Below are 25922 nucleotides of genomic sequence, written 5' to 3' on the forward strand. Positions count from 1 at the left end.
TGGGCACAGTGAGGTGTGAATTGCGGGGGCGGGGGGCGCGCGCGCACAAGCGTTTTTTTCCCCTTATAATTTCCCAGAATTGTCAAGTGGCAGGGGGAGGTCTGTTTTTAAACAAAGGTGGCATGTGTGGGCAAGGAGAAAAACATTCATGCCCAGGAGCTCAATTCTGCTTGGAACTGTGGCATGAGGGGAGGAGAGGCTCCTGCCTTCTCTTTCATGGCAATGGTTCCCAGAGTCTAAATGACTCCAGCAGGGAGTTATTTGCATAATTTTGGAGTATCACATGGAGTATTCCAAGTCACTGCACCTCCAAAATGCTGCAACTTCATGCTGGGGCCTTAAGGCTTTGGGAAATGCAGTGCAGGGGGAAGGCAAAAAGCATCTTTATCCCTCGCTTTGGAATTCCAAGCAGAACTGAGCTCCTGTGGACTTTAAAAGCGTCTTTCCCTGCAGCTGCTGCTGTGTTTTGGATTCCAAAAACCTGAACCCAACTCACCAAAAAACATAATGTGTAGTTTAGTCCTTAAAGTCATATTTAACAAGGTTCGTTGCCTGATCATTTGAGCAGTGTTTTTAATGTGCTATTTCACTTGTTTTCCTTGTCAACGGTAGTTGCTGAACCAACTGTCAGATCACAGTCACACATTTTGCAATAGTCTCCATAACTACCCACAGAACAGTTCTTCTTTCCCACACCTCCTTTATATATCTGCATGGTTAAGCTGAGGGGATGTTTCTGGAAGTGTGCTACTTTTATCACTTCCCTTCCCGCCCTCCATCACAAAAATACACTGGGCATGAGAAAGGCGAAGTGAACTAGTTAGGGAATCAGGCAGTAATGGAAAGATAACAACCACTATACCTTGGACCTCGGTAAGGCCTGATTCTCTCTCCACATTACTAAGTACCCAGGGATGCTCAAGTGAACCTCATTTCACGTGTTCCCTCCTCCAACTTTCCATGCACTTGCTCACACAGTCACACTTCAGTTTGTTCCAGGTGTATACATTCATGTGTTTGATATCTGTTTAGGGCCGGATCTAGGGTTGCCGGCACCCGGGGCAACCCTAGCCCGACCTCGCTCGCGCAGAGCGTGCACGCTCCTGGCATGGCGTGATGATGTCATTTTGGTGACGTCATCACACAGGGCGGCGGAAGCAGCGTGCGAGGCTGGGAAGCCACCTGCGCCATTCGCCTCCCAGCAGGCAAATGGCGCGGGCGGCCTCGCAGCCCCCCGCGCTGCCTTTCGCCTGCCCCGCAGGACAGGGGGCGGCCGGCTTGCCACGCACTCCCTGTCCTGCAGGGCAGGCAAAAGGCAGTGTGGGGGGCTTCGAGGCCGCCTGTGCCATGCACCTGTCCCGCAAGACAGGGGGCGGCTGGCTGCCCCCTCTCCTGCGGGGCAGACTAATGGCGTGGGGGCCGCATTGCCCTTTGCCTGCCCTGCAGGACGGGTGCGCGGCAAGCTGGCTGCCCCATGTCCCGCGGGGCAGGCGAAAGGCAGCGCGGGGGGCTGTGAGGCTGCCTGCGCTGCTGCCAGTGCACTCCGGCAGCTGGCAGCTGCTCCTGGTGCCCCCTCCCTGGCGGGGGTGGGGGCAGGGGCAAACTACCCCCCTGCCCCCCCTCGATCTGACCCTGTATCTGTTCCTCCTCGACTGCTAAAAATATCCCCATTTCCCCACACCCATTCATTGAAATGCAGATCTTGACACTTTCCACGCACTCCCTGTCCTGCAGGGCAGGCAAAAGGCAGTGTGGGGGGCTTCGAGGCCGCCTGTGCCATGCACCTGTCCCGCAAGACAGGGGGCGGCTGGCTGCCCCCTCTCCTGCGGGGCAGACTAATGGCGTGGGGGCCGCACTGCCCTTTGCCTGCCCTGCAGGACGGGGTGCGCGGCAAGCTGGCTGCCCCATGTCCCGCGGGGCAGGCGAAAGGCAGCACGGGGGGCTGTGAGGCTGCCTGCGCTGCTGCCAGTGCACTCCGGCAGCTGGCAGCTGCTCCTGGTGCCCCCTCCCTGGCGGGGGTGGGGGCAGGGGCAAACTACCCCCCTGCCCCCCCTCGATCTGACCCTGTATCTGTTCCTCCTCGACTGCTAAAAATATCCCCATTTCCCCACACCCATTCATTGAAATGCAGATCTTGACACTTTCGCCTGGCCTGGCAGTGCTGGGCAGCCCCAGAGCGCTACAGCCATGGAAGGCCCCTCCAGTCTGCCCCCAGTGCTACGGGCCGTGGCATGCGCCCGGGCAGGCCAAGCCAGAGGCCCAGCCACCCAGTCGCCCCCCCCCCCCAGGCGGGCCAGTGCCAGGCAAGTCACCAGCGCCCCCCAGGCCCCTGCCACAGCCCCACCACCCCCCATTCCCAGAACAGGTGGGCCATGGGTCCTCCAGCGGGGATGGAGGGAAAGTCTGCCGCGGAGCCCCCCGGGGCAATGGGGTGTGTGGGAGCCCCCTGTCTTTCCTCCTATTATTATTACTTTTTTTGAAGTGAGGAAGGGGGGAGGGGAAGGTGCATCCCCAGGCCCCCATCGAGGAGCCTGTTCATCCCTCTTGGAAATCCCAGGCAGGAGCCCCCCCTTTTACCTCAACCAAAGCTGAAATGAACGTGCTGCTTCAGCCATGGATATCCAGTAATGGTGCTGACCACTCTGCCAAGCCAGTAGCGGGAAGGGAGCTCCTCCTCTTCAGGCTCAACCACGCCTTCACTTCATCCTCGCCTCTGGTGACAACTCCGCCCGCTGATAAGTCAGCGAGCTTCATTTCTCACAGGGCTGAATTGGTGCTTTGCCCTCTAGAATCACCTGCAGATGCAGTCTGTGACATTCATGTGTGCAGAGCAAGAACAGCCTGCATGTGAATTGAGGACTACACATACCATCCTGTACTTGAGCATCCCTAGGTACTTAGCAATGTGTAGAGAGACTCTAAATGTGATGCTGAGAGAGCCAAAAGAGCTGCCCTGTGGGACTTTCCACTTGCACGACATTGCCTTTAAACTGGATTGTTGCCTGCGCAAAGTCCAAATTAAACCAAAAACTGTGTAAATGAGTTACTTTGCAAGACTAACCAATCATAAGCTTGGCTTGGCTATCGAGAAACACTCTGTAAAACCTTCCCTGGCATTTGCAGACAACAGCAAGATAGTAAATAGGAGGAGGGAAAATAGCATTAATGGTAACACCGTAGGAACTTCCCCAATTTCTATGAAAAATACCATAGAGATTGTAGCGATTCCTAGACTGTCACTTAGAAATGACATTACATCCTCCAAACCTCCACTCAGAAGTGTCATCATATTCTCCATGACACTCTAGAAATTTCCCCAGTCTCTTTGATATTTATCACAGAGATTGAGGAAATTCCTAGAACATCTCGGAGGATGTGCTGTCTCATCCCCTGAAACTCCACCCTCCCCTAAACGCTGCCCCCTAAATCTCCAGGCATTTACTGGTGCAGGACTGGCAACCCTACTTCTGTTCATGTCAGTTAGACTTATACAGGAGAATTTACTAGGGACTTGTGGCTCATGAGTCAAAGCCATTTTCAACTCTGCAACCCCAAATCTGCCACCTGGGGTAGCTTCATGGTAGGATGGCACCGGTTGCGGAAAAAGAACTCACCTGTGGGAGTTTGCACTCATACAGCGTCTTCTTTAAATTGGGCTACTTCCCATGCAAAAATAGCTATCTTGCTCATTGCTGTGACTCTAAATTCCATTTTTGAAACTCCCAGCATCCCTTTTACCTGGGCTCTAAATGCCATTGTTCCAGAACCTTCCTTGAATCTAACCTCCCTCCTTTATTAATATATAATAAATATTGACTGTTTACTTATTACCTCCTCCCATCCAGGTATGTGGGCCAGGAGTAGCGCAGCACTGTGACAAAAATATTTTCATGAGCGGGATCTGCTATCTGTTTGATGCTCAGCTACAGGAACCCAAGAACATAATTACAGGATACCAAGGTGGGAAGAAGCTTGATGACTTTCAGGCAATTCTATTCTAGTCTTTGGGTACCCAAAGCTTTAATCCTCTGGAGCCCCAATCCCTTCCAGGCCTAAGGTTGGTTTAGATATTTATTTGTGCCTCACTGTTCAGACAGAAAATTGTCTTCCAAAGTGGCTGGTATCAGTGGAAAGATACTTAGTAAGTCTGTGGGCAGGGTCTAAAAGCGCCCAAGATACATACCATAATATTTGATGTGAAGTTGAGAGCATCACCACCTTGCCCAAACCCTCAAATGTAGGAGTGGGGCCACAATGAGGAGAGGAGGGGTGCAGAGAGAATTGCTGCTCCATTGATGGAGGTGGCAGGCAGCTACATGGATCCCTTGGCCCAGAGGTCTGGTCTATGTGTGTGGCAGAAATGAGATGGTATGTTGTAGAGTTCTGAGGTGCAGAAAGGACCTTATCTCCACTGAGTACTATTCACAATCAGAGCAGGGGAGGCAGGAAATGGGCATGGCTACAAAGCTGCATATAAAAAGATATGGAGGAGGGGCTAAGAGCTCTGTGGTTTATCCAGTAAGAAGTAGGAACGTATTGGGGAAGAGAGAAAAGAGCATACTTCCTTCTGGCTATTTACCCTGCCCCCTCACATTTTGCATAGAATGAGAACTATTCTTCAAAGATATAACCTCACCAATCATCACAAGAGTTTTGTAAATTAGATCAGTGTGTTGTAGCTGCTGGTGGTTTATCTGGTGAGGAAAAAATGACTTCCTTAAAGTCACCAAGTTAATTATCAGTTGCTGTGGGATTTGAACTGGAGATAACCTAGTTTGTGTCTCAGGTTGTTAACTAAATTCTCAAGTGGATAAACCCAAACAAAAGAGAAGGAAACCTCCTAGAATACACCAACAAGTAGAGAGCCCAAGCTCAAGGAGGTACAAACAGGAGTAGAAATTACACACCTTCCGTCTACAAAGTCCCCGTCACAAAATGCATTCAGAATTTCATTGTATATGGTCACATCTTGTTTTCTTATTTTCCAAGGTTACCCTCCATGGGTTATCTTCTTCCGGCCAATACTTAATTGTTCACAATAAACCATATCCAAACTTCCGTCTCCAGTTTTGTCAATATCAGATCCCTCGAAACAAGCTGAAAGAGACGAGGCTGGCGAAGCTCGTAGCCAATTATCTGGAATGACCGCCGGAGTTCTTCCCACCTGTAGGGGAACAAGCAGCTTTCATTAACCTATAAGGGTTTTGACTGTACATGCTCCGTGGAGGGCAACCTTGGAAAATAAGAAAACGAGATGTGACCATATACAATGAAATTCTGAATGTATTTTGTGACGGGGACTTTACATATTATTGATAGTAAACGATATATTGGGTACTTCACTTATAAAATTAACTATTTGTAGACAGAAGGTGTGTAATTTCTACTCCTGTTTGTACCTCCTTGAGCTTGGGCTCTCTACTTGTTGGTGTTAACTAAATTCTACCAAATGTTGAGGGAAAAGAGAAAGTTCATGAGGAAAAATTAGTTTTTTAAAACTATCAGAGGCTCTCACAGACACTTCTAAGCATCTAGAGCTGCCAGCTCTAAATTGGGAAACTCCTGAAGGGAGGTAGGAAAGTTCCACTGGAAGCAGGAATTAGAAACTATTTAGGTGTTCTCATCAATGACTTCCTTCTCCAGAAATGATTTGGGTGTTCAGCCATTACTTTTCCCCTTCAAAATAAGGACCTTACAGATCTGAATTCTCTTTCTTAGGAAAGCTTTGAGTAAAGGATCTTGCAAAGAACAGTTAAACTGTACAGTGAAAAATCTCTATGTGTGAATTGTTAGGATATGTATTTTGTTTCTAAGCATTCATGTTCCAGGAGAATAGCTGGTCTAGGACTGCACATGTTATGTGCATACACAATGAATGTACAAGGAGAAGGGGGCAGGACTATATACCCTCCCTATGTTTGTTCTGTGCATATTTTAAGTCTGTACACATGACTGTGGTGGTGGTGGAGAGTGCCTTCAAGTTGACTTATGGCGACCCCTGATGGGGTTTTCAAGGCAAGATACTAACAGAGGTGGTTTGCCATTGCCTGCCTCTGCAACCCTGGTCTTCCTTGGAGGTCTCCCATCCAATTGCTAACCAAGGCCAAACCTGCTTAGCTTCTGAGAGCCAAACTACACAAGACGAATTACATGCGTATGGCACGTGAATGCACTTACATGGGTTTCCCTGTTGCTTTCCTGTTCTCTTGTATACTGTGGCCACACTGTACTCGATCCCATGTTTGGATTGGCATGTGTTTCTTCCTCATTCCTCCCAGATGAGGGATGGTATCCCATGATGCACTTTCTCTTTGTGCATGCTCAAACCTTCCTTCAGCTTTTCTGAGAGGGAGACTTGTTTACTCAATTGGACATATTGGGGGGAAAACCCACTGGGTTTCCTGGAGTGGGGCTGAAAATGGGAGTGCCACACCTCTGCTGTGATCTTGCAGCTCGGCCCACCAGTAAGGGGGCATCTATGCTTATTATGACCATGAACACTCGCAACTGCGACTACACCAGTTCCCCAACACGTGCACGAACTAGGGCTACAGGACACATGTTCACCTGGGGTAAAATGGACACGGGCAGGTAGGTGCAGACATGATTCTAGGCACTTGCATAGCCTCGTGTAACTCATCTCGTGTAGTTTGGCTCTGAGATCTGAGGAGATCAGGCCCACCTGGGCTATCCTGGTCTGTTTCCACACTACTCACCTTCATCCAGAATGCTGCGGAACATCGCAAAAAAACCACAGAAGATAGAATCTTCTCGTGTGAGAAGACACTATCTTCTGCGTTTTTTTCGTGACATTCTGCAGAGTTCCGGATGAAGGTGAATAGTGTGGAAATGGACCAGGTCAGGGCACACTTAACTGAGGATGCTGCAAAAAACACACTTAAAAGTTACACTGAATGGAAACATAGAACTGCAGGCATCATCATCATCATCATCATCATCATCATCATCATCATCATCATCATCATCATCATCATCACCACATTTGATTTAAATACCGCCCTTCAGGATGACTTAACACCCACTCAGAGCGGTTTACAAAGTATGTCATTATTATCCTCACAACAAAACACCCTGTGAGGTGGGTGGGGCTGAGAGAGCTCCTAGAAGCTGTGACTAACCCAGTGTCACCCAGCTGGCTTCAAGTGGAGGAGTGGGGAATCAAACCCAATTATTGTGAATAATTAAAGTCCCATGCTCTGTTGCCAAGTAGGCCCCCTCTCCTGCTTTAAGGCCTGCCATGGACTGTGCTAAAGTTTCCTGCATTGCTGTTTTACTGCTACACCAAGATTGCCCTGCACGTGTGTGCTCTGATACACGTGTCAGTTTCCTGCCTGCTTGTTAAGTACCATGCTGCAGCAATAGACTGTGTTAGTTTCCTGACTCCATGCTTGGTTAACTACACAAAGGACTCTCTTTCTGGGCAACCCTGCCCTGCCCTATATCTGGACCTCCCAGTGTGTGTTTGGACTTTATTACGAGTGTGCCCCGTGCCTGCATTGCCATCTGCCATGGACCGTGCCTGTTCCCTGCTTTGGATTGTGTTTCACGTGCTGTTCCCCCTGCCTCCATGGAAGCCTGCCTCATCTGGGCCCAAGCCACTGCTAGCAGCCGGGTGCCTGCCGGGGAAACCTCCAGCGAGCCTGGCTAGGCACTCCCTGGTCAGTTCCCGCCTGGGGCCTCCCGCAGGCCGGTCCCCGAGCTTGCCCTCACTACCGGGCAACCTGCTAACCAGCCCCTGCCATGCCCAGCCTGCAACCATGTTCTTAGGCAGCCAGAAGACCAAGAGGAAAGGACTGCTTTGAGAAGCCATTTCGGCGAAGCGGGCACACCACGTCCGCAGCGAGAGTACCTCGCCCTGCTCTGCATATCTTAGGAGCCGCCCCGGAGAAGAAGCTAAGTGCCGACCATCCCAAGCACTTAGAGAATGCATCTCAAAGAAACCTCCGCATTCCAGAGCTGATGACATCAGGGCAAGCCCTGTCCGCTGGAACATCCATTCAGCCCACTCGGATCTCCCCCTCCCTCTTTTGTCCCCTCTTCCTGAGGTGTCACTTATCACAATCAGATTCCTAAAGTGGCCCATCTAAGCCATTCAGTAACCCATTAGAGCCTTTGTTTTAATCTGTGAGAACCACCAAGTACAGCACCAGCCCCAGGGTACGTTTTGGGGTATTTAAGCTGGTCCCTCAGACCGCATGGTGCTCAGGCCATTCCTATCCAGACCCCCTTTGCTGTCTGTCCGTGGATCCATTGCTGGCATTGGACCACCTCGCTGTTGTGTCTCTGCTCCGCTTCAGGATTGTGAGTATTTCCCCTATCATCGTTGGGTACCTGCAAATGCGACCGTCTCTGTATTTCTTACTCTATATTTCTTAGTCCTTGTATGCTTTCTTGTGTGTATGTGCAAGTTCAGGCTTACGCCACACTATTAGTAAAGACAGGTGTTTATTGAACCTATTTGTAGTCTGCCTCTTTGTCACTAGAGTGTCTGGAATCGGGACCTCCGTAAACATAGGTTAGATCCGCGCTAATTTTAGTTCTAGACTGCTAAAGCTAATTTCCCCATTATAAAAAGCAGTTCTGGTAACAGCTCTTAACCACTACACCAAATTGGATCTCTGCCAGTCCCTCTGTACACTTCCACTATATGTAATGTGTGGACCGTTCTTAAGATACATGGAAACTCAATAACCAAATGTCATTATTGCTCTCTAGTATCTAATTTGTAGTCTATAATCTAAATGGTAAAAAAGTTCTTTTTTTCAGCAAGAACTTTTCCAAGTGTAGTGGACTCTATGAAAAAAATGTGCTTATGTTTAATATTTTACACTAATTACAAATACAAATTAACTTTTAAAATTGTAATGAATTGCTGTAACATTTAATGTTAGGTAGTGTTTATAATTGTGAATAATTAACTAAACAATGGTTGTTTATTTTAGAGGACTTTTATCTTGGAGCGGTATGGTCAGACTACAGTTATGAAGGAAAGAAAATGAAAACTGAAATAAAGCAAAATAATAACAATTTTTTAAAAGGCAGATTTGTTAAGTAGTCAGGACTCGGAGGCCATTTCTTCCAATTTGAAGATGCCCACAGTAATAACATGTGGACAGCTGGGAAAGCTTTGCAGTGTTATTACATCCCTGTCCTTGCAATCAAATGACTATAATGGATTTTTTAAAAAGTAATATTCTGGTTTCATGGGATATTCAACAATACTTGATGGTGGTAAACTGATGATCAGTTGATCCAAAGGAGTTAGCCGTGTTAGTCTGTAGTAGCAAAATTGAAAAGAGTCCAGTAGCACCATTAAGACTAACCAATTTACTGTAGCATAAGCTTTCGAGAATCACGAAGAGAACTGACGAAGAGAACTGTGATTTTCAAAAGCTTATGCTACAGTAAAGTTGGTTAGTTTTAAAGGTGCTACTGGACTCTTTTCGATTTTGATGATCAGTTGACTGCCATGTCACTCCTAACCCTATACAACTTCTCTCTGTGTCCCACAGAGTGTCTGAAGGGGAATGTGGACCTGGTGTTTCTCTTTGATGGATCAGAAAGTTTGAAAAGTGAGGAGTTCAACCTCATAAAGCAGTTCATGATTGATGTGATGGAGAAACTAAGGAACAGCACCATCAAGGTACAACATGCTCTTCATGTGTCAGGGATCATTGCCAAGGCTCTGAGAGACCAAATAAAAAGGACCCACATGCACCAGACTAAGGATCTTCCATGTCACAAACGTGAAAAACATGTCACAAATGTTGCTAGATAGTCCAGGTGCCAGGAAGAACAGCAGTGTAGTTCAGAGGTAGGTGCACATGCATTGTCTCTGCTGGTCTTAGAGGGTCAGGTGAAAGAATTGTTGCAACAGTGCATCAGACATGCTCTCCTTCCTTCCTCCCCCCCCCCCTCTCTTTCTCCTGGCTATTCACAAAGTTAGAATGTGTAAGCAGCTTTTTCTCCTGAAGGAAAGTACTGGGTTATTCTGGCAGCTTGTCCCAACTCAACAAGCAAAAGGTCCACATGGTCAGCAAAACTGCAGGGTAGAAAACTTGTAGGCCTGTACCATTTCAGACTGCAGATGGTGGAGGAGGGGTATATTATTTCTTGTTGGAAAAATAAACACCCACCTTGCCTGTAGAAAATTGCACGCCAGTCAAGAGACAAGGCTGCAAGTATAATTTCTGATAGGTTAATTTTCTAAATGTACAGGATTTTTAGTGTGTGAGAACATTCCAAAATATGAGTACACCATGCTGTGTGAATTGGTATAGTGCGGGAAGGAACATACTATGTAATTTTGTGGAACTTTTACATTGGCTCTAGGTTTTCCTCAGAGCGCAACAGTTCTCTCAAGGACTTTGGTCACTGGTTGCTTCCACACTAGAACATTTCTATGCTACTCAGTCATTCCATTTCTGCAATCTGCTGCTCTCAACATTGAAACTAGGTGATCTTGCACAGCACTTAATTTAGTGTTATGTTTTCCATAGAAATCCAGAAATGCCTATCCCGATTGTCAAGATCTTACTATATGTTCACTTGGAACTAAGTCCTGTTCAGCAAAGGTTCTACCTTTCCCAGCAGTTTTTCTTGTAAATTTTGTTCCCTTTTTTTACAGCCAAACAAATTGCTTCTTCTCACAACATTCATAAATCAATTGTTAATTATTAGTTGGGTGACTGGGCAATGAAAATAAGTACTGCTTTTCATTTTGTAGCCAAAGTGACTCCCCATTTTTTTTTAAAAATGATATAATCTCAATTTCATAGTATGAACCTTTAAAAAATGAAAAATGGATTTGTATATAAATTGAAAACCAGTGCTTAATCCAACCTCCAACAAGAACTAGTCATTAGTGATTAATTCAGGAGTACCATGGCTGACCACAAGAGAACAGGAAGTAAGTAGTTCAGGGAGAACAGCAAATACAAAAAGGAAGAAAATTTAAAGAGATGATAGCTTGAAAAAACATCAGTAGCATTTTAATGGTCTACATTGGGTAGCCTGGCACAGCTGTTTGTGTTCAGCTTTAAAAAAAATTACTATAAATGTTGTATGAAAAAAGTCAGGAATACAACATAAAAATGCTTAAATACCCTTCAGAATGACAAAGATTTTCTGTTAAAATTGGAGTGAACAAATAATAATAATAATAATAATAATAATAATATTTAATTTATATACTGCCCTTCAGGACAACTTAACACCCACTCAGAGCGGATTACAAAATATGTTATTATTATCCCCACAACAAACACCCTGTGAGGTGGGTGGGCCTGAGAGAGCTCTGGAAGAGCTGTGGACTGACCCAAGATCACTCAGCTGGCTTCAAGCGGAGGAGTGAGGAATCAAACCTGGTTCTCCAGATTAGAGTCCTGCCACTCTTAACCACTACACCAAACTGGATCTCAAATGGTGGCAACTAAATGTCTAGGGTGGAAACAACCATTCTAATCTTACCCTCCGTGGCTTTTCAGTGTTCCCCTTTCATCCCTAAACCTGAGCAATAGGAGGTATTCTTTAATGTCCTCTAATGCTGTTCCTGTTTTCCCTTCCAAACCCCGCCCCCCCCAGTTTGCTGCTGTGCAATTTTCATATGACATCAGTATCGAGTTTGATTTTAATAATTATACCAACAATCCCAATCCTCGAGATCTGCTGGCCAACGTGGCCCACAAGAAAAGTACTACAAACACCTTCAAGGCCATCAAATTTGTAGCGTGAGTACCTTTGTCCTTAATGTGGGGAGACAGCGGCAGGGTCAGGAATGTAACCACTTGGAAAGGTGTGGAATGAGCCCTAATGCTTCAGGAATTAGGGATGATGATCTTTTGGCATTATCTACAGACTAAGAGTGTACTGTATACTAAGCCAGACCCTGGGTGACGGTGAACAGGTTTTGACAAGTATGGAGCTGTGTTGTGCAGTGGTTAGAGTGTTAGATTAGGACTGGGGCAATTGGAGTTCAGATCCCCAATTGGCACTGAAGTTCACTAAGGCTGATTCCATGCAAGGATTTTCCCCCATATGGACAGCAGCATGCCTCCCTGCATTTTTGAGAGCTTCCGCACAATGTTCTGCTTTTTCATTGTGTTGAATAATTAAGTGGTAAATTAGCTAGTGAGCAAAAAGGGGAATAGCATTAAGCATTTATTAATCTAAAGTAATTGTTATAAAAACAAGAAAAATAATAAAAACAATTACAGTTACAGTCTAGAAAATTGTCACACTGTTTATCAATGACAGGGAAAAGGTTTTTGTTCCCAAACGTGGCACCCGAGAAGGAGCAAACCGAGTAATGGTTATCATCACTGATGGAGATGCCACTGACTCGGACAATGGAGGTGTAAAGATTGCCAAGGCAAAGAAGATCTTACGCTTCATAATTGGGGTAAATATTCCAAGAGTCCTGCATGCCTTTGGACCTATTGGCATTGCTTATTTCTCTGAACACCTTGTAAATAATTGGTTGGACCCAACAACTTTTTCATTCATTATTGCCCAGTTCCTCTCTTTTACTGCAACCCCATCCTATACAGCTTTTGTCCATACGGTGTCTAGCAGAGCCATGGTGAGCCCATCTGCCTATATTGGTTTAAGTTTCTAAGTTCTTACAGGCCCAGTTTGGCCTGACACCCTAGGAGTGGAATGTGCAGCTCAGTAATTAATTACACCTGGAGCTGGTGTCCTCGAGAGACGAGGGAGTTTGGGCTCTGCACGCGCCTTCTCAGCCTAGCAACGCTGATTACAAGGTGCCTCTGATTGGCTGGCAATCTTAGAAAAGGATGGCTCCTTGCTGTTCAAGAGACGGGCAGCTATGCCACACACACACTCACTGAGATGTTCGTGAACTAGTCCATGCTGGGTTAGCATGTGAGAGACTTTGCTCCAGGTCAGGCCTGAGATGACTACCTGCCTGGCATGGGTTATGGATTTGTGAGTATGAGCCTCAAGCCTCTTCAGAAATGCAAGTTAGCAAGCTTATGTTTTTAGTCAGTTAGCTATAGTAAAGATTAGGCTAGCTGTTTGTTGTTTTTATGCCTCTTGTTTGTGCCTTAAAGGGAGTGGTTCCTGCCGTTTGCATACACTCCTCTGAGTTAATAAAACATCTGTTTGTACAAGTCTTGTGTTTGAGTGTCTGACCATTTGTGTGCAAAATCCTCCAGACTGACAACCCAAGCAAATAAGGGGGTTCAACCTTCTCCAGGAGCTGCCAGAGCTTGAGGGCTGTGGTAACACTTGGAACTGTAGCTAAAGGGGGGGGGGTGAACTCCTTGATACACAGGTCCCACAATCCCCCAAAGAGATTTGTTGCTTGGGAAACACCCACTCCCTTTTTCACCAGCCTTTCCACACTTTTCTAGCTACTGTATTTCTAGCTATTCTAGCTTTCCTAGCTATTGTACCTTGAGCAGGACTCTGAAGAGGCAGCATAGAAACATTCTAAATAAATAATCAGACAACTATTTCATCATACAAGTATGGTACTTATCCTAAACGTTAGGGGGAAAGGCTTACACACTTGTTTCTCCTCTCTCCAACTCCGAGTAGTGAAAAAATAAAATTTTATTTAAAAAATTAAAATCTCGGGACATCAGTCATGGACCTTCTGCATACTGTGTAGTTCAGAGAACTGTGAGTTTAGGTAGGCTAGAAACTGCACGGAATCTGTTTTCTGTGAATCTGTTGGAAGACTAGCAGTTGTGCTACCTACTGTAGGAGTCCCTTTGATTATGCTTTACCTGTATATCTGTAAATAAAATAGATATTACAAAGGAACAATAAATCTCTAGTGGTCTCGTACCTCTCTAAACCATGTTGAATATATTGCAGAGGTACCCTGAGTGTCCTTCTTACCCTTTCTGTACTCCTAAAATCCGCATATTCACTTAGTATCACTACCTAAAGCCTACATCTTTATTACTGTTTTGCATGAGGACCTCTCTGTGCAATGAGGAACTCTGCGCCTCTGAGGTTCCTAATTACACACAGAAAGCCTTGCATGCTTACAATCTGTGTTTATAAGTGAATGTGTGGGCAGCAAATAGAATTCTGTTTCCCCTCCATGAATTCAAAGTAATGTCTGTCCAGTGCTTAGAACCTGCAGTGGAATCTCTAGATTTTTCGTAGTGCTAAGCTTCAAGTGATGCCTGACACAGGTTGGACACTTGTCAGCTTCCCTCAAGTTTTGATGGGAAATGTAGGCATCCTGGTCTTGCAGCTGTAATGGAGAGCCAAGCTGTAAAACCAGGACGCCTACATTTCCCATCAAAACTTGAGGGCAGCTGACAAGTGCCCAACCTGTGTAAGGCGTCACTTGTAGCTTGGCTCTTAGTTTATGGCACTGGGGAGCACATCACAGACAGGCATGCTCTCTCCCTCTCATTCCCATGTCCTGAGCCCTTCCAGCATTCCTGTTCTCTTCCCACTGCTCAAAATCTGCCTTGGCCTCATTTGACCCTTCATTACCTCCTCAGATTGGAAGCTACTTTCCCAAAGATGTGAGCCAAGCCAAGATTGCGAAGATTGCTTCGAAACCCACTGAACGCTTTTTGAGGGTCCTCACGAGCTTTGAAAACCTCAAAGACAGCTTCAATGAGATCCAGGGAAAGATCTACGACATTGAAGGTGTAATTTTGGGCTTACGAATTGCTGGGAGTCGGGGTTGGAATGTTAGAAAGGTGCTATTGAGAGCAGTGCCTCCTAAATGGGATTGGTCCTTTGCAAACCTCACTCCTGTTTCCACCCCTCCCGCGGTTGCCTCTGAACTTTTGGAATGGGAGGATAACCTTTTCTCACTTGTGTTCACTGCAGACACCAGTGACAGTGCCTCCTTCTACCTGGAGATGTCATCCAGTGGATTCAGTGCTGATATATCCCAGGTGAGAGGGGCGTGGTGTGGAACAAGGAGGGGTGTAGAATAAGGAGGGACCTTGGCCTCCTCCCCTGATGCAGGTGGCCTCACGAGTACTAAATAGAGATGGGCCCAAACCGGGAAAATGGCGGTTCATTGCAGTTCGTGGTTTGTCGCGTTTTATGAACTGCAAACCGGCATGAAATTGCCTGCTTTGCAAACTGGTTCGTTTGGTTCATTAATACGTCACTTCCGGGGCAGCAGAAGGTCTGTAGAAAGCCCATCCCCCCATTGCCTAGGAAACTGATTGATCTGTGCCAGGCTGTTTGCAGTGACGAACCAAAAAACAAACCAAATGAACCGGTCTAAAAATTGTCGCAGTTCGTCAGAAATGCCCTCCGATGAACCGCCGGTTTGCAAACTAAAAAAACGGCCCAGTTCTTGATGAACTTTGGTTCGTATTTCAGTTCGTGCCCATCTCTAGTACTAAACCTTCTCGCTCTCTCTCTGTTTGCTATAGGGCCGGGTGGTCCTAGGTGCTGTGGGTGCTAACAATTGGGCTGGGGGCCTGCTAGAGCAGCAGGAAGGTTTGACCCAAGAAAAGTTCATCAACGTCTCCTCAGCCAGGGAGGAAATGAAAGCTGCCTACTTGGGTACGTAGAGAAGGTCCACGCTCCACTTGCCCTCCGAACTTTCTCCATACTTTGGACCCTTCCTTTCAGCTCTGTAGGGTCATCATGGGCAACTGCAATTGTGTAGAACTGGGATGTATCTGGCACTTGGTCCAACAGAGCTCTCACGTTTGCTCAGGGTTACCAATCAACCAAGCCTGTTAAAAAATTATACCTATACATATAAATATACGCCATTACACCTTTGTCAAATAAACAGTATATCCTCTATTCAAACTAAACCTTTATGAACAAAAAGAGTCGATTTAGAGAAAGTGGAAAAATAAAGAAATACAGCATTATTCAGTTGTAAAGGTAAGATAAGGCAAACTTTGACTGACTTTAGCTTCAGCCTACAGTTAAGGACAACCCATTTCTTCTCCTCCTGATACCCTCCCTGACGGGAATGCCAGCTTTCAGAATCCTCTCTGGTACTTCATCAGGGCTGCATCTACACAGGGATGTGAAAACACCTGCACACAATTGCAGTGGCAGGAGACAGCAGGAACAGTCCAGAAGGGGGTCCTCACACAGTTGTTTCTATTCGACTCATTGCTGATGCCACCACCTTGTTTCTTCCTCTTTTGTGCCTGTGCAAAAGCACAGACACAGCAGCAAGTTTTGGTGTACCCTTGTGGCCCCCTTTCTCTTCCCTTTTGTCAATGATCTGCAGTGTGTCAAGAAAAGGAGAAAAAGGGTTTTTAAAGGGCTAAAGAAGGAGAATGGCATGTGTCAGTGAGCTGCCTTCTGTCACTCCCTCCTTGTAGCTAAGGTACATGTGTCGCACTGTTTTTGCACAAGGAAAAAAGCTTGGGAGAAAGACAGGAGCTTTCCCTTGCTCAGTGGTGGCTTTATGAGCTCATATGCATGCTTTTTTAAAATAGAAACCAACCCCCAAGGAGATGTGTCTGTGCAGAGCATGGTTTGGCTCCGTGGAAAACTCATAAAAGAAATAACGTGTATAGTGACTGTGAGTAAACAGTATGGTGCTACCCTTAGGCTACAAGTTGCAGAAGCATTATGAATGCCAGCTTAACAAGTTCCTATTCCTCTTTGCCACAAAGCTAGTAAAGGACGATGAATTAACTCTGCTGTGTAGGTGTGCCCTCATCCCACCTGATTATCTTTTCTTTTCAGGGTATGCGCTGAAGTTCTTACAGCATCAGAAAAGGGAGCTCTATGCTGTTGGTGCCCCTCGCTATCAGCATGTGGGAAGGGTCCTAGTGTTTGAGGTCAACCCCAGCATTAACAACTGGACATTGCAGCAGGAGATTCCGGGGGAGCAGGTGAGGAGAACGGGGTCCTCAGCAGGCTCTCTAGTAAAACAAATTTTAGAGGGGTGGGTTCATATTTGGCAGCTTGTGGTGCAAAGGGGTGGTGACAGTGGCCCAGTGTGCATTCCACATGTTTTAATGTTTCTTTTGCAGATAGGGTCATATTTTGGAGCAGTACTTTGCTCGGTGGATGTGGATAGCAATGGTGAAACAGACCTGCTTCTCGTCGGAGCACCGATGTATTTCAAAGACACGAGAGGAGGTCGCGTTTATGTCTATGGCTGGGCACAGGTGAGCTGGATGGGCAAAGAGAATGGGCAGTGCCATTTGTTTTTTGTGCCCTGTTGGGACTGGTGGTAGAAAGTGCTGTCCAGTAATAGCCGACTTATGGCAACCCCTGCTGAGGTTTTCCAGGCAAGAGACTAACAGAGGTGGTTTGTCATTGCCTGCCTCTAAAACCCTGGTCTTCCTTGGAGGTCTCCCATCCAATTACTAACCAAGGCTGACCCTACTTAGCTACTGAAATCTGATGAGTTTGGGCTTGCCTGGGCTATCCAGGTCTGTTGGGACTACCAAATATCAAATCACTGAATTTATGACTAGGAACACCCTCTCAAGGATACTTGTCCTTTTAGGATGATCTTGCCCTCCTGGGGGAGCTTCAAGGAGACCTAGAATACCCTTTGGGCAGGTTTGGAGCAGCCATTGCAGACCTGGCAGACATCAATGGGGATGGACTGACAGATGTGGCCGTGGGGGCTCCATTAGAAGATGGGGAGAATGGAGTTGTCTACATCTATAATGGCAACGAGAAGACTGTGCAGATGCATTATAGCCAGGTAATGAATTACAATACTAAATCCTGAACTGCGTCTCAAAAGTATGCAGGGCTACAACCTTCAGTTGACTTTTTACGGGGTGGTTTGCCATTGCCTGCCCCAGTCATCTACACGTTACCCCCAAGAAACTGGGTACTCATTTTACCGACCTTGGAAGGATGGAAGGCTGAGTCAACCTTGAGAGCCAGCTACCTGAACCCGGCTTCTGCCAGGATCGAACTCAGGTCATGAGCAGAGCTTGGGCTGCAGTACTGCAGCTTCCCACTCTACGCCACGGGGCTCTACTTAGTTCTGTATACTTATAAATACTAAACATGAAAAAAGAAGGTTCGCTGTCAACTGATGTGGGTTTCCTTCATTTTATGAAGGGGAGAGGAAAAGTTTTCAGGACCCACAGAATAAAGTAGTGAGTCCTAAGAGGTACATGAAGGCCATTTCCTCTTGTGGATCCTTTCCTGTGGTTTCCCTATTGCCAGTGTAGTCGCCAAAGGAGTGCTGTGGCACCAGGGCCTATTATGGCAGGTTTGCCTGCATTTTCCCTGTCTCAGTCCCTTTAGTGGCCACAAAAGCTTTTTAAAAAATAAAAACTGTACTTGAAATTTCAATATACTGTTACTGATATACAGCTGTCTGGTCATAAGGTAACATTTCCCTCCCCCAGAAAATTAAAGGAGCAAACATTTCTCCTGGCTTGAAATACTTTGGACGGTCCATCCACGGAAAGACAGACCTCAGTCAAGATGGACTCACTGACATTGCAGTGGGAGCTCTAGGAAAGGCTGTGGTCCTCTGGTGAGTGGCTGGGAACCAAAGTTCTTGGGAGTTTTTTAAATGGTACCTGAGATCACAGGAGTGGGGTGCATATGTGCGTGGATCTGTTCCAGGGTTCTTTGCTCCTTCCCCCAGTTTTGGCAGCAGAATGGTAGATTGGGGAACAAGAGGTGCTGGAGGATGGAGCAGGGCTGTTAGGTTTTACCTCCAGTAAATGAAGAGAAGTAAGTTTTGCTTGGTTAGAAATGGTGTTGTGTGCATGAGAGAGAATGTGAAACAATGGCAGCAATGTGTCCTAGATGAAAGAGATCCTCTGGAGAAATAGGGACAAGCCTGGGGCTCCATCTTCAATTATGGAATTAAAATCCAGGGCTTTTTTTTCTGGGAAAAGAGGTGGTGGAACTCAGTGGGTTGCCCTCAGAGAAAATGGTCACATGGCTGGTGGCCCCACTCCCTGATCTCCAGACAGAGGGGAGTTTAGATTGCCCTCCGTGGCATGTGGCCATGTGGCGCAGAGGGCAATCTAAACTCCCCTCTGTCTGGAGATCAGGGGGTGGGGCCACCAGCCACGTGACCATTTTCAAGAGGTTCCAGAACTCCGTTCCACTACGTTCCTGCTGAAAAAAGCCCTGTTAAAATCTAATTGGTTGAGGGAAGGGCTTGTGATGCTAAGACCTCTGGATTCTTGGGAAAGGGAAGGGGAGGGATGGATTCTACTCATTCTGTCAGCAAGGGAGCTGTGAACATCAGGGTCCTGCTGAATCAGACCAGTAGTTCATCTAGTCCAGCATCCTGTTTCTCTCCAGGAAGCCCACAAGAAGGACAAGAAGGCAATAGCCCTTCCTTCAAACTGTGAATCAAAACGGGGACATAGCGTAGGTTTACTGTGAACCCTGAAATATATGAAACCATAGTCCAAGAAGGGAGTGTCTCGAAGCATGTTCATAATTCCAGGTGGGCAGCTCTTTTAGTCTGCAGTACCAAAATAAAGGAGGAGTCTAGTGGCACCTTGAAAACATAAATTATGCCAACGTAAAGGTTTCATTTGTCTGAATTCACTTCATCAGATGCATTGAAATGTACATCTGTTAGGTAGTTTTGTATTATAAACTGCAAGCAACCAAAAGGCAGTTGGGGGAAGAGGAAGTGTTACAAAGAGCATGTTCAGAGAGTCTTTCTGTGGAATTAATTACAGCTAGTCCTCAGATATTTAGAATTAGAAGGCAGGGCTTCCAGGGAAGGCTTGCAGGCAGATTTGAAATCCCAGTACTTATTTTTTTTGTTTGTAGTTAATAAATTAGCCAGCCACTGGACACTGGAGCTTTTGTCAGCAGGGCACAGCAGGTAATAGGGTTGCCAGCCTCCAGGTGGGATCTGGGGATTCCCAGAATTACAGCTGATCTGCAGGTGACACAGATCAGTTTACCTGGAGAAAATGGCTGCTTTGGAGGGTAGACTCTAGGGCATTACAGCCTACCTTTCCCAAGCTCCACCCCCAAATCTCCAGGAATTTCCCAACCCAGAGTTGGCAACCCTAATAATAACTGTTTTCCCTGTCTCTGCAGCTCCAGGCCCATCGTTACAGTGGCTCCGACTGTGCAGTTCTGGCCACAGGAAATCCCAGTGAAAGAAGTGGAATGTCTGGGGAATGCCAGCTCCTGGAAGGCTGTAAGGATCAGCCTCAACATCTGCTTCAATACCAGTTTAGCCACTGAGCACTACAAAGGTGAGGAGTACGAGAGAGTTGTGGACAGCTGTTCTTTGATCCTAATTCTGCAGTCCAGGGATACATTCAGCATCCAGGGCTGCATCTGCAGCAAGCCTCTATGGAACAGATGGGAACAGCATCCACACACTTTATCTGCACTCTGCTCATTGCCCCACCTGCCCTTCTATCTTTCCCCAACTCATCTGTGCAAAACAAAAGACTTTATGGTAATTCCACCAGGTGCCACTCCGTGGCCCGGAAACCCACTGTAGCTATACTGTGGCTTGGCAAGGAAAGTAGGAGGAAAGCCCTGTAAAGGGCCAAAAGAGGGGTGGTCCCATGGCAGTGAGCTCTCCTGCCCTATTTTGAAAGCCGAGCTTAGCTTTCACCCTCTCTGGTGGTGATTGTACCTCCCTCTTTAAAATGGATCAAAGTAGGTTGTTTTTTTAATTTGGTTTAAAGGAGAGACTCTTGGGAAGCCCGTTAGTCATGCTCAGAAAGAGGATAATATCATGTGGGTGTTCCTGTTTAATTTAGCAACCCCTTGCATTCCATAGAAGGAAGAATCCCCATGTAGAAGCAGTTGCAGTTTGTAACCTCCCCGCCACAAGTTCTTCACAGGTTCCCTACTTGTACAGCTTAAAACTGAAACTCATTAAACAGAAGAAATAAGCAGCAGTCAAAATAAAGGAAATCAGTATTATCCACCATTACATGCCCAGAAGAACGGGACAGTTTTAATTTGGCACTTAAGGGATGTGTTCAGGCCCAGCAAATATGAATGGGAAGGGAATGCCACAGTGCCATCATGGGGGAAAAAAGTCCTGGATTGGATGCAAAAGTTCCATTCCAAATGGGGGTTTCATCTGCTGTGAGGAGTCTTCCAGAGGTTGAGCATGCTTCTTCTAGCAGAAGTAGCCTCCTTGCACAATAAGAAGAAGCCACAGTTAGCAGAATGAAACCTTTGTATCCCAACCACTGTCTAACTTCTGAAGGTATGGGTAACCAAAGCAAGGCCCCACATAATGATTGCCACAGACAGGCAGATCCACATGACAGGAAGCAACCTTTCCCTCCCCCCACCTTTTCTAGGGCTTCTCTCTGCCAACCTTTCCTTCCACTTGGAGATTGACCGAAACCGAATGAAGAACCGAGGAGTGTTTGGGAATGGCAAGAAGGTCAAGGAGGGGACCCAGATCATATCTTTGGGATCTGTGTGCATTCAAGAAACGATTCACATTCCAGTAAGTAGAGGTCTCACTCCAGGATGGGCTGTGGCAGCTTGTTATGCAGATGTCTCTTAGTTGGAAATATACATTACGAAGTACCTAGGGATGCTCAAATGAACCTCATTTCACATGGCCCCCTCTTCCAACTTTCAGTGCTCTTGCTTGCACAGTCACACTTCAGTTTGCCCCATATGTGCCTCATGCATTCAATATCAGTTCCTTTTCAACTGCTAAAAGTATTCCAGTTTCCCCCACCTCCCACATCCATTCATTGAAATGCAGATCTTGACACATTCTCACACCTTAAAAAATACAAATTGGCAAGGCAAAGGAGCCTACAGTACTTGTTCTTGCAGCGAAAAGAGAGCTGAATTGGCGCTCTGCCCTCCAGACACATTTGCAGATACAATCACAAAATCACACAAATGGAGCGCCTGTGAAAGTGTCATGCTTGTGCACTGAGCAAGAACAGCCTGCATGTAGAATCTTGCACTTGAGCATCCTCAGGTAATTTGCAATGTATAGAGAGACTGTTAGATGAGTCACAGTTGCTTCTGAGGTGAAGCTAGCTGTGTATGCACAGATCTCTATATAGACAAGGGGTTTATATCTATAAGGGCTGAGCAGTGTTGTCTGGTTGTTACGGGAAATGGTATCCTTGCAAAAATATGATTTATTTAGCTAGCAAGGAAGATGGCTATACGAGAGGTGGTAACTGGAATCTATCACCTTTGTATACCAGGTCCCTTCCTACAATAGAACAAATGAGTCTGGTGCTTAATATTAAACAATAACTTTTATTGAACACAAGAACTTCATGTGCATACACACCAATTACTGGGGAAAATAATTACACACACACACAGAGTCCTAGGAAGTGTAGCCAGAGATCTGGGAATAGAGCGAGAGGGAGTAAATATATCTACCTATCCTGGAGAAGGGGTCCAGTCCTCGGTGAGGAGAGAGAAGAGCTTCAAACATCCCACGTCTTCGGCAAGGCAAGAGGCTTAGAGCAAATCTTAAGGGAACAGCGCTTGTGGATCTGGAAACGTGTTCCAAGGAAGATAGGCTTAGGGAAGAGACCTAAGGGAGCAGCATCCTGGAAGCTAGCACGATTTGAATGAGGCCAGGGCTCAACCTTTATAGGTAAAATGTGCCCTGAGGTGGAGGAGAGTCCTCCTAGCAGTTAGGACAAAGACTCCAATGGTCAGTTCCTGGGTTAGACAAAAGGTTTGGGTACTTTGATTGATAGCTGCCGGGGTGTGTGGATACAGATGTGAAACTAGTTCTAGCGCTGCACAAAAGCGACAGTTTTCCTGGTAAAGTACACCGGAGCTAGGTTAAGCATTTTTAGGGAGGAGATACATTGTGCCAGGAACGACTGTCTAAACTTATGAATGTCATTTGATTAGCTCTTTAATCATGGACAGGAGATCTCATCATGGAAGGAGGGGGAGGAATGTGCTAAGTGGGGTTGACGCTGCGAGTCCTTTGTTGCTCTGCGCACCGGCGGGGCTGGTGATGGCAGTAAATCCAATCTAGTGCGGTCACTCTGCATTCCAGAGCAGTATTCCTTGCATGCCTGGTTCTCCCGGGCAGGATGTAGCAATGGCAGGGGCTCTCTGGCTGGCTAAACCGTAGCCATTTTAAACTCCAGAGGCTTGTACACTTTTAATATCACACACAGCTATATGAAAACTGCTGTAAAACTGGTGGAGGCCAGGCTGACTGCTTACATGGTAACCATCTCCATTGCCTTTCAGAACTGCCTAGAGGATTATATCTCGGATATCAAGGTTTTTGTGAATTTCTCCCTGAACGATGACAGTAACCAGAACAAGAGGGATCTCGGGCCTATTCTGAACCCTCTAAGTAACACAACCACAGTGGAGGTGAGAACTGGGAGCTGGGATGCCTGGCGTCCTGGGAAGCAAAGTGAGTTAGCAGAGGAAAGTGGACAAAGGGTCTTGATTCTAAAATGTCTATAAATAGTTCAGTGGCTCTGGACAGAGGAACATTATGGGATAGAGTGCAGGCAGAAATATGGAACTACAAAGTTGACTCCTGAGCTCTCTGTGTCAAAAAAAGCATGAAAGTGGTATTTATCTTTCCAGTAAAAAAATTAATATTGTTTACATTGATATTGAACTGCAGAAAATAGGGATCCTGGACTTTCCGAGGGGGATGGATGGTCCGGAGCAAAAGGGTTTTGGCGTGAAGAAGCAATAGGGGGAACAGATATTTCATTAACTACTCTAATGCTCTTGGTAAATGTCAGATTCCTTTTGAGAAGAACTGTGGGGAAGATGAGGTGTGTGAAGCCGACCTGAGAGTCCTCTTCCATGCTTCAGGGTATGTAAAACCCCTCCGATGCTAGCCGATGGTCATTAATGCATTTCAGAGTACTTCATATTCATCATACTAATCCTTACAAGGTTACATCTGTCGTATTATTATCCCCATATTGTTGATGGAGGCTGAGAATAGTGGCTTCTTTAAGATCTTATTTATGCTACAAAACTGTAACAGCCACCGGAACCAACTGCAGTGGGTACATGTGGGAAAACAGTTTTAGCAAACACCAGCTGTGAATGGAAAATCAATGGTAGCCAGTTTCAGCATTTCAAGTTCAGTTGTGGTCAAAGTCATCCAGCATTCTTTAAACTTTTGTTTGTTCCACACAACAGTCTCCCGTGGCATCATATTATAAACAATGCAGCAGTAAATAATACAAAAGCTGTATCAGTTGTATACTAGAGTAACTCTTATGGTTTCCTCCAAAGTATCCTGGGAGTTGTAGTTCCGTGAGTGCTGAGAAATCTCTTTTGGCAATCCCTAGTCTTTTCATTTCCACCAAAGGCCTGTAGTTCCCAAGGTGCCCTGAGGTGAGGAAATTATAATGAAGGCAGTTTGTTGTATAGCTGTGCCCCAAAACTACCTAGCAACTTGAAGGCGGTGGTGGGATAACCCAAATGAGGAACTGAGGGTGGCTAATATATTTGTTCCCCCATTTTCTCTTTGAACAGGTCTGAGAATCTGCTTCTGTCTTCTGCATTTGTGCTGAAGGTCGTCTTGGAACTGGAGAACCTCGGAGAAGATGCTTACCATGCAGTCCTCCATTTGTTCCACGTTCCTGGCCTCTCCTTTCGCAAAGCTTCTGTTCGCAACGTACGTGTTCTTCGCCACCATAAACAATGCATCTCTTCCTCATATGTCGTGATCTTCCAGTTGGAGTGGTACAGATGGTGTTCTTTTCTCCCATCAGGCAAGAGAGAGCAAGAAATAGCAAACAAAATTGCTGTTATCAATAGTTTGCTGGAAAAATCAGTAGACACTGAGGGCCAAACTAGGCTGGAAATACACATTACTAAGTACCTAGGGAGTAGGGACGTTCAAGTGAGCCTCATTTCACATGTTCTCCCCTCCAACTTTCCATGCACTTATTTGCACAGTCACACTTGCTCCGTGTGAATACATTCCCGTGTTCGATATCAGTTCCTCCTCATCTACTAAAAGTATCCCAGTTTCTTCCACATCCATTCATTGAAATGCAGATCTTGACACTTTTTCACACTGTAAAGAAATGCAAATTGGCAAGTCAAAGGAGCCTTCAGTATTTGTTCTTGCAACAAAATCAGAGCTGAATTGGTGCTTTGCCCTCCAGAATCACTTGCAGACGCAGTCAGACAGAGGGAGCTCCCGTGAAAGCGGCATTCACGTGCGCCAAGCAAGAACAGCCTGCACGTGAATTGCGGACTATACATGCAATCCTGTACTTGAGTGCCCCTAGCTACTTAGTAATGTGTATTTCCACCCCTAGATATTACATTTTTGGGGTCTTGGTTCCTTCGATCCCTCTTGCTTTCTCAGCAGTCTCTTGGTAGCTGCAGGGAATGTTGTTTAAAAGATCAGATAAAGCCCCTTTCAGCTTGGAACTGCCCCCATTCCACACCACAGGTTCCAAGCTGAAAAGGGCTCCCTCTGATCTTTTAAACAACATTCCCTGCAGCTGCCATGGGGCTGACGGGAAAGTGAGTTGGGCTGGGGGTTTGTAACCCAAAAAACACAATGTCTAGTTTGGACCAAGTGGACAGAGGGGCTTTGCTCACCCAAGAAGTTCAGAATCTCTGAAGATTTGGGTCTCATTACAGTTGTGCAGGAGAAAATTTGCAACTTGGTCAGTTTCTCTGTAGCTCACGACATCCCTTGTTTTCCCACAGCCCAAAGCTCTCATCATCCTGAACTGTGATGGGATACCTGTAAGTCAGGGACTGAAGAATCTCGTTTGCAATGTCAGTCACCCCATCTATAGGGAAAACACAAAGGTGAGTATGGGATAATGCTAGTGTGGCAGTAGGGACTGGACAATATCCGGTGCAATACTTAACTGAAGTGAGGGATAAGCCCCAAGATGGTTGCCTCCGCTCTAGAGAAAGCACCTGCCTGTTCTAGATTTGCTTTTTGAGCGGGCATCCTCTGGCCTCTATTTGGGAGCAAAGGAGCCTCCAAGAATGAGGCCTGGGATAAGATTTCTCTATTGACTGGA

General features: G+C 46.2%; 1 protein-coding gene across 1 annotated transcript in view; it reads left to right on the forward strand.

Moving 5' to 3' along the window:
- ITGAL (integrin subunit alpha L) overlaps positions 1-25922 on the forward strand; it is a 65748-nt gene that overhangs the window by 25010 nt on the left and 14816 nt on the right. Inside the window, exons 5-21 of the mRNA XM_054992814.1 lie at positions 3846-3960; positions 9534-9664; positions 11605-11750; positions 12277-12421; positions 14508-14658; positions 14845-14912; positions 15405-15537; positions 16693-16841; positions 16983-17120; positions 17465-17668; positions 18330-18460; positions 20005-20165; positions 21240-21391; positions 23140-23268; positions 23655-23728; positions 24403-24544; positions 25597-25701. Coding sequence (XP_054848789.1) covers positions 3846-3960; positions 9534-9664; positions 11605-11750; positions 12277-12421; positions 14508-14658; positions 14845-14912; positions 15405-15537; positions 16693-16841; positions 16983-17120; positions 17465-17668; positions 18330-18460; positions 20005-20165; positions 21240-21391; positions 23140-23268; positions 23655-23728; positions 24403-24544; positions 25597-25701 — 2274 coding nt within the window. The remainder of the gene's footprint in view (positions 1-3845; positions 3961-9533; positions 9665-11604; positions 11751-12276; positions 12422-14507; positions 14659-14844; positions 14913-15404; positions 15538-16692; positions 16842-16982; positions 17121-17464; positions 17669-18329; positions 18461-20004; positions 20166-21239; positions 21392-23139; positions 23269-23654; positions 23729-24402; positions 24545-25596; positions 25702-25922) is intronic.

Source organism: Eublepharis macularius, chromosome 12 (assembly GCF_028583425.1).
Source record: "Eublepharis macularius isolate TG4126 chromosome 12, MPM_Emac_v1.0, whole genome shotgun sequence".
NCBI lineage: Eukaryota > Metazoa > Chordata > Lepidosauria > Squamata > Eublepharidae > Eublepharis > Eublepharis macularius.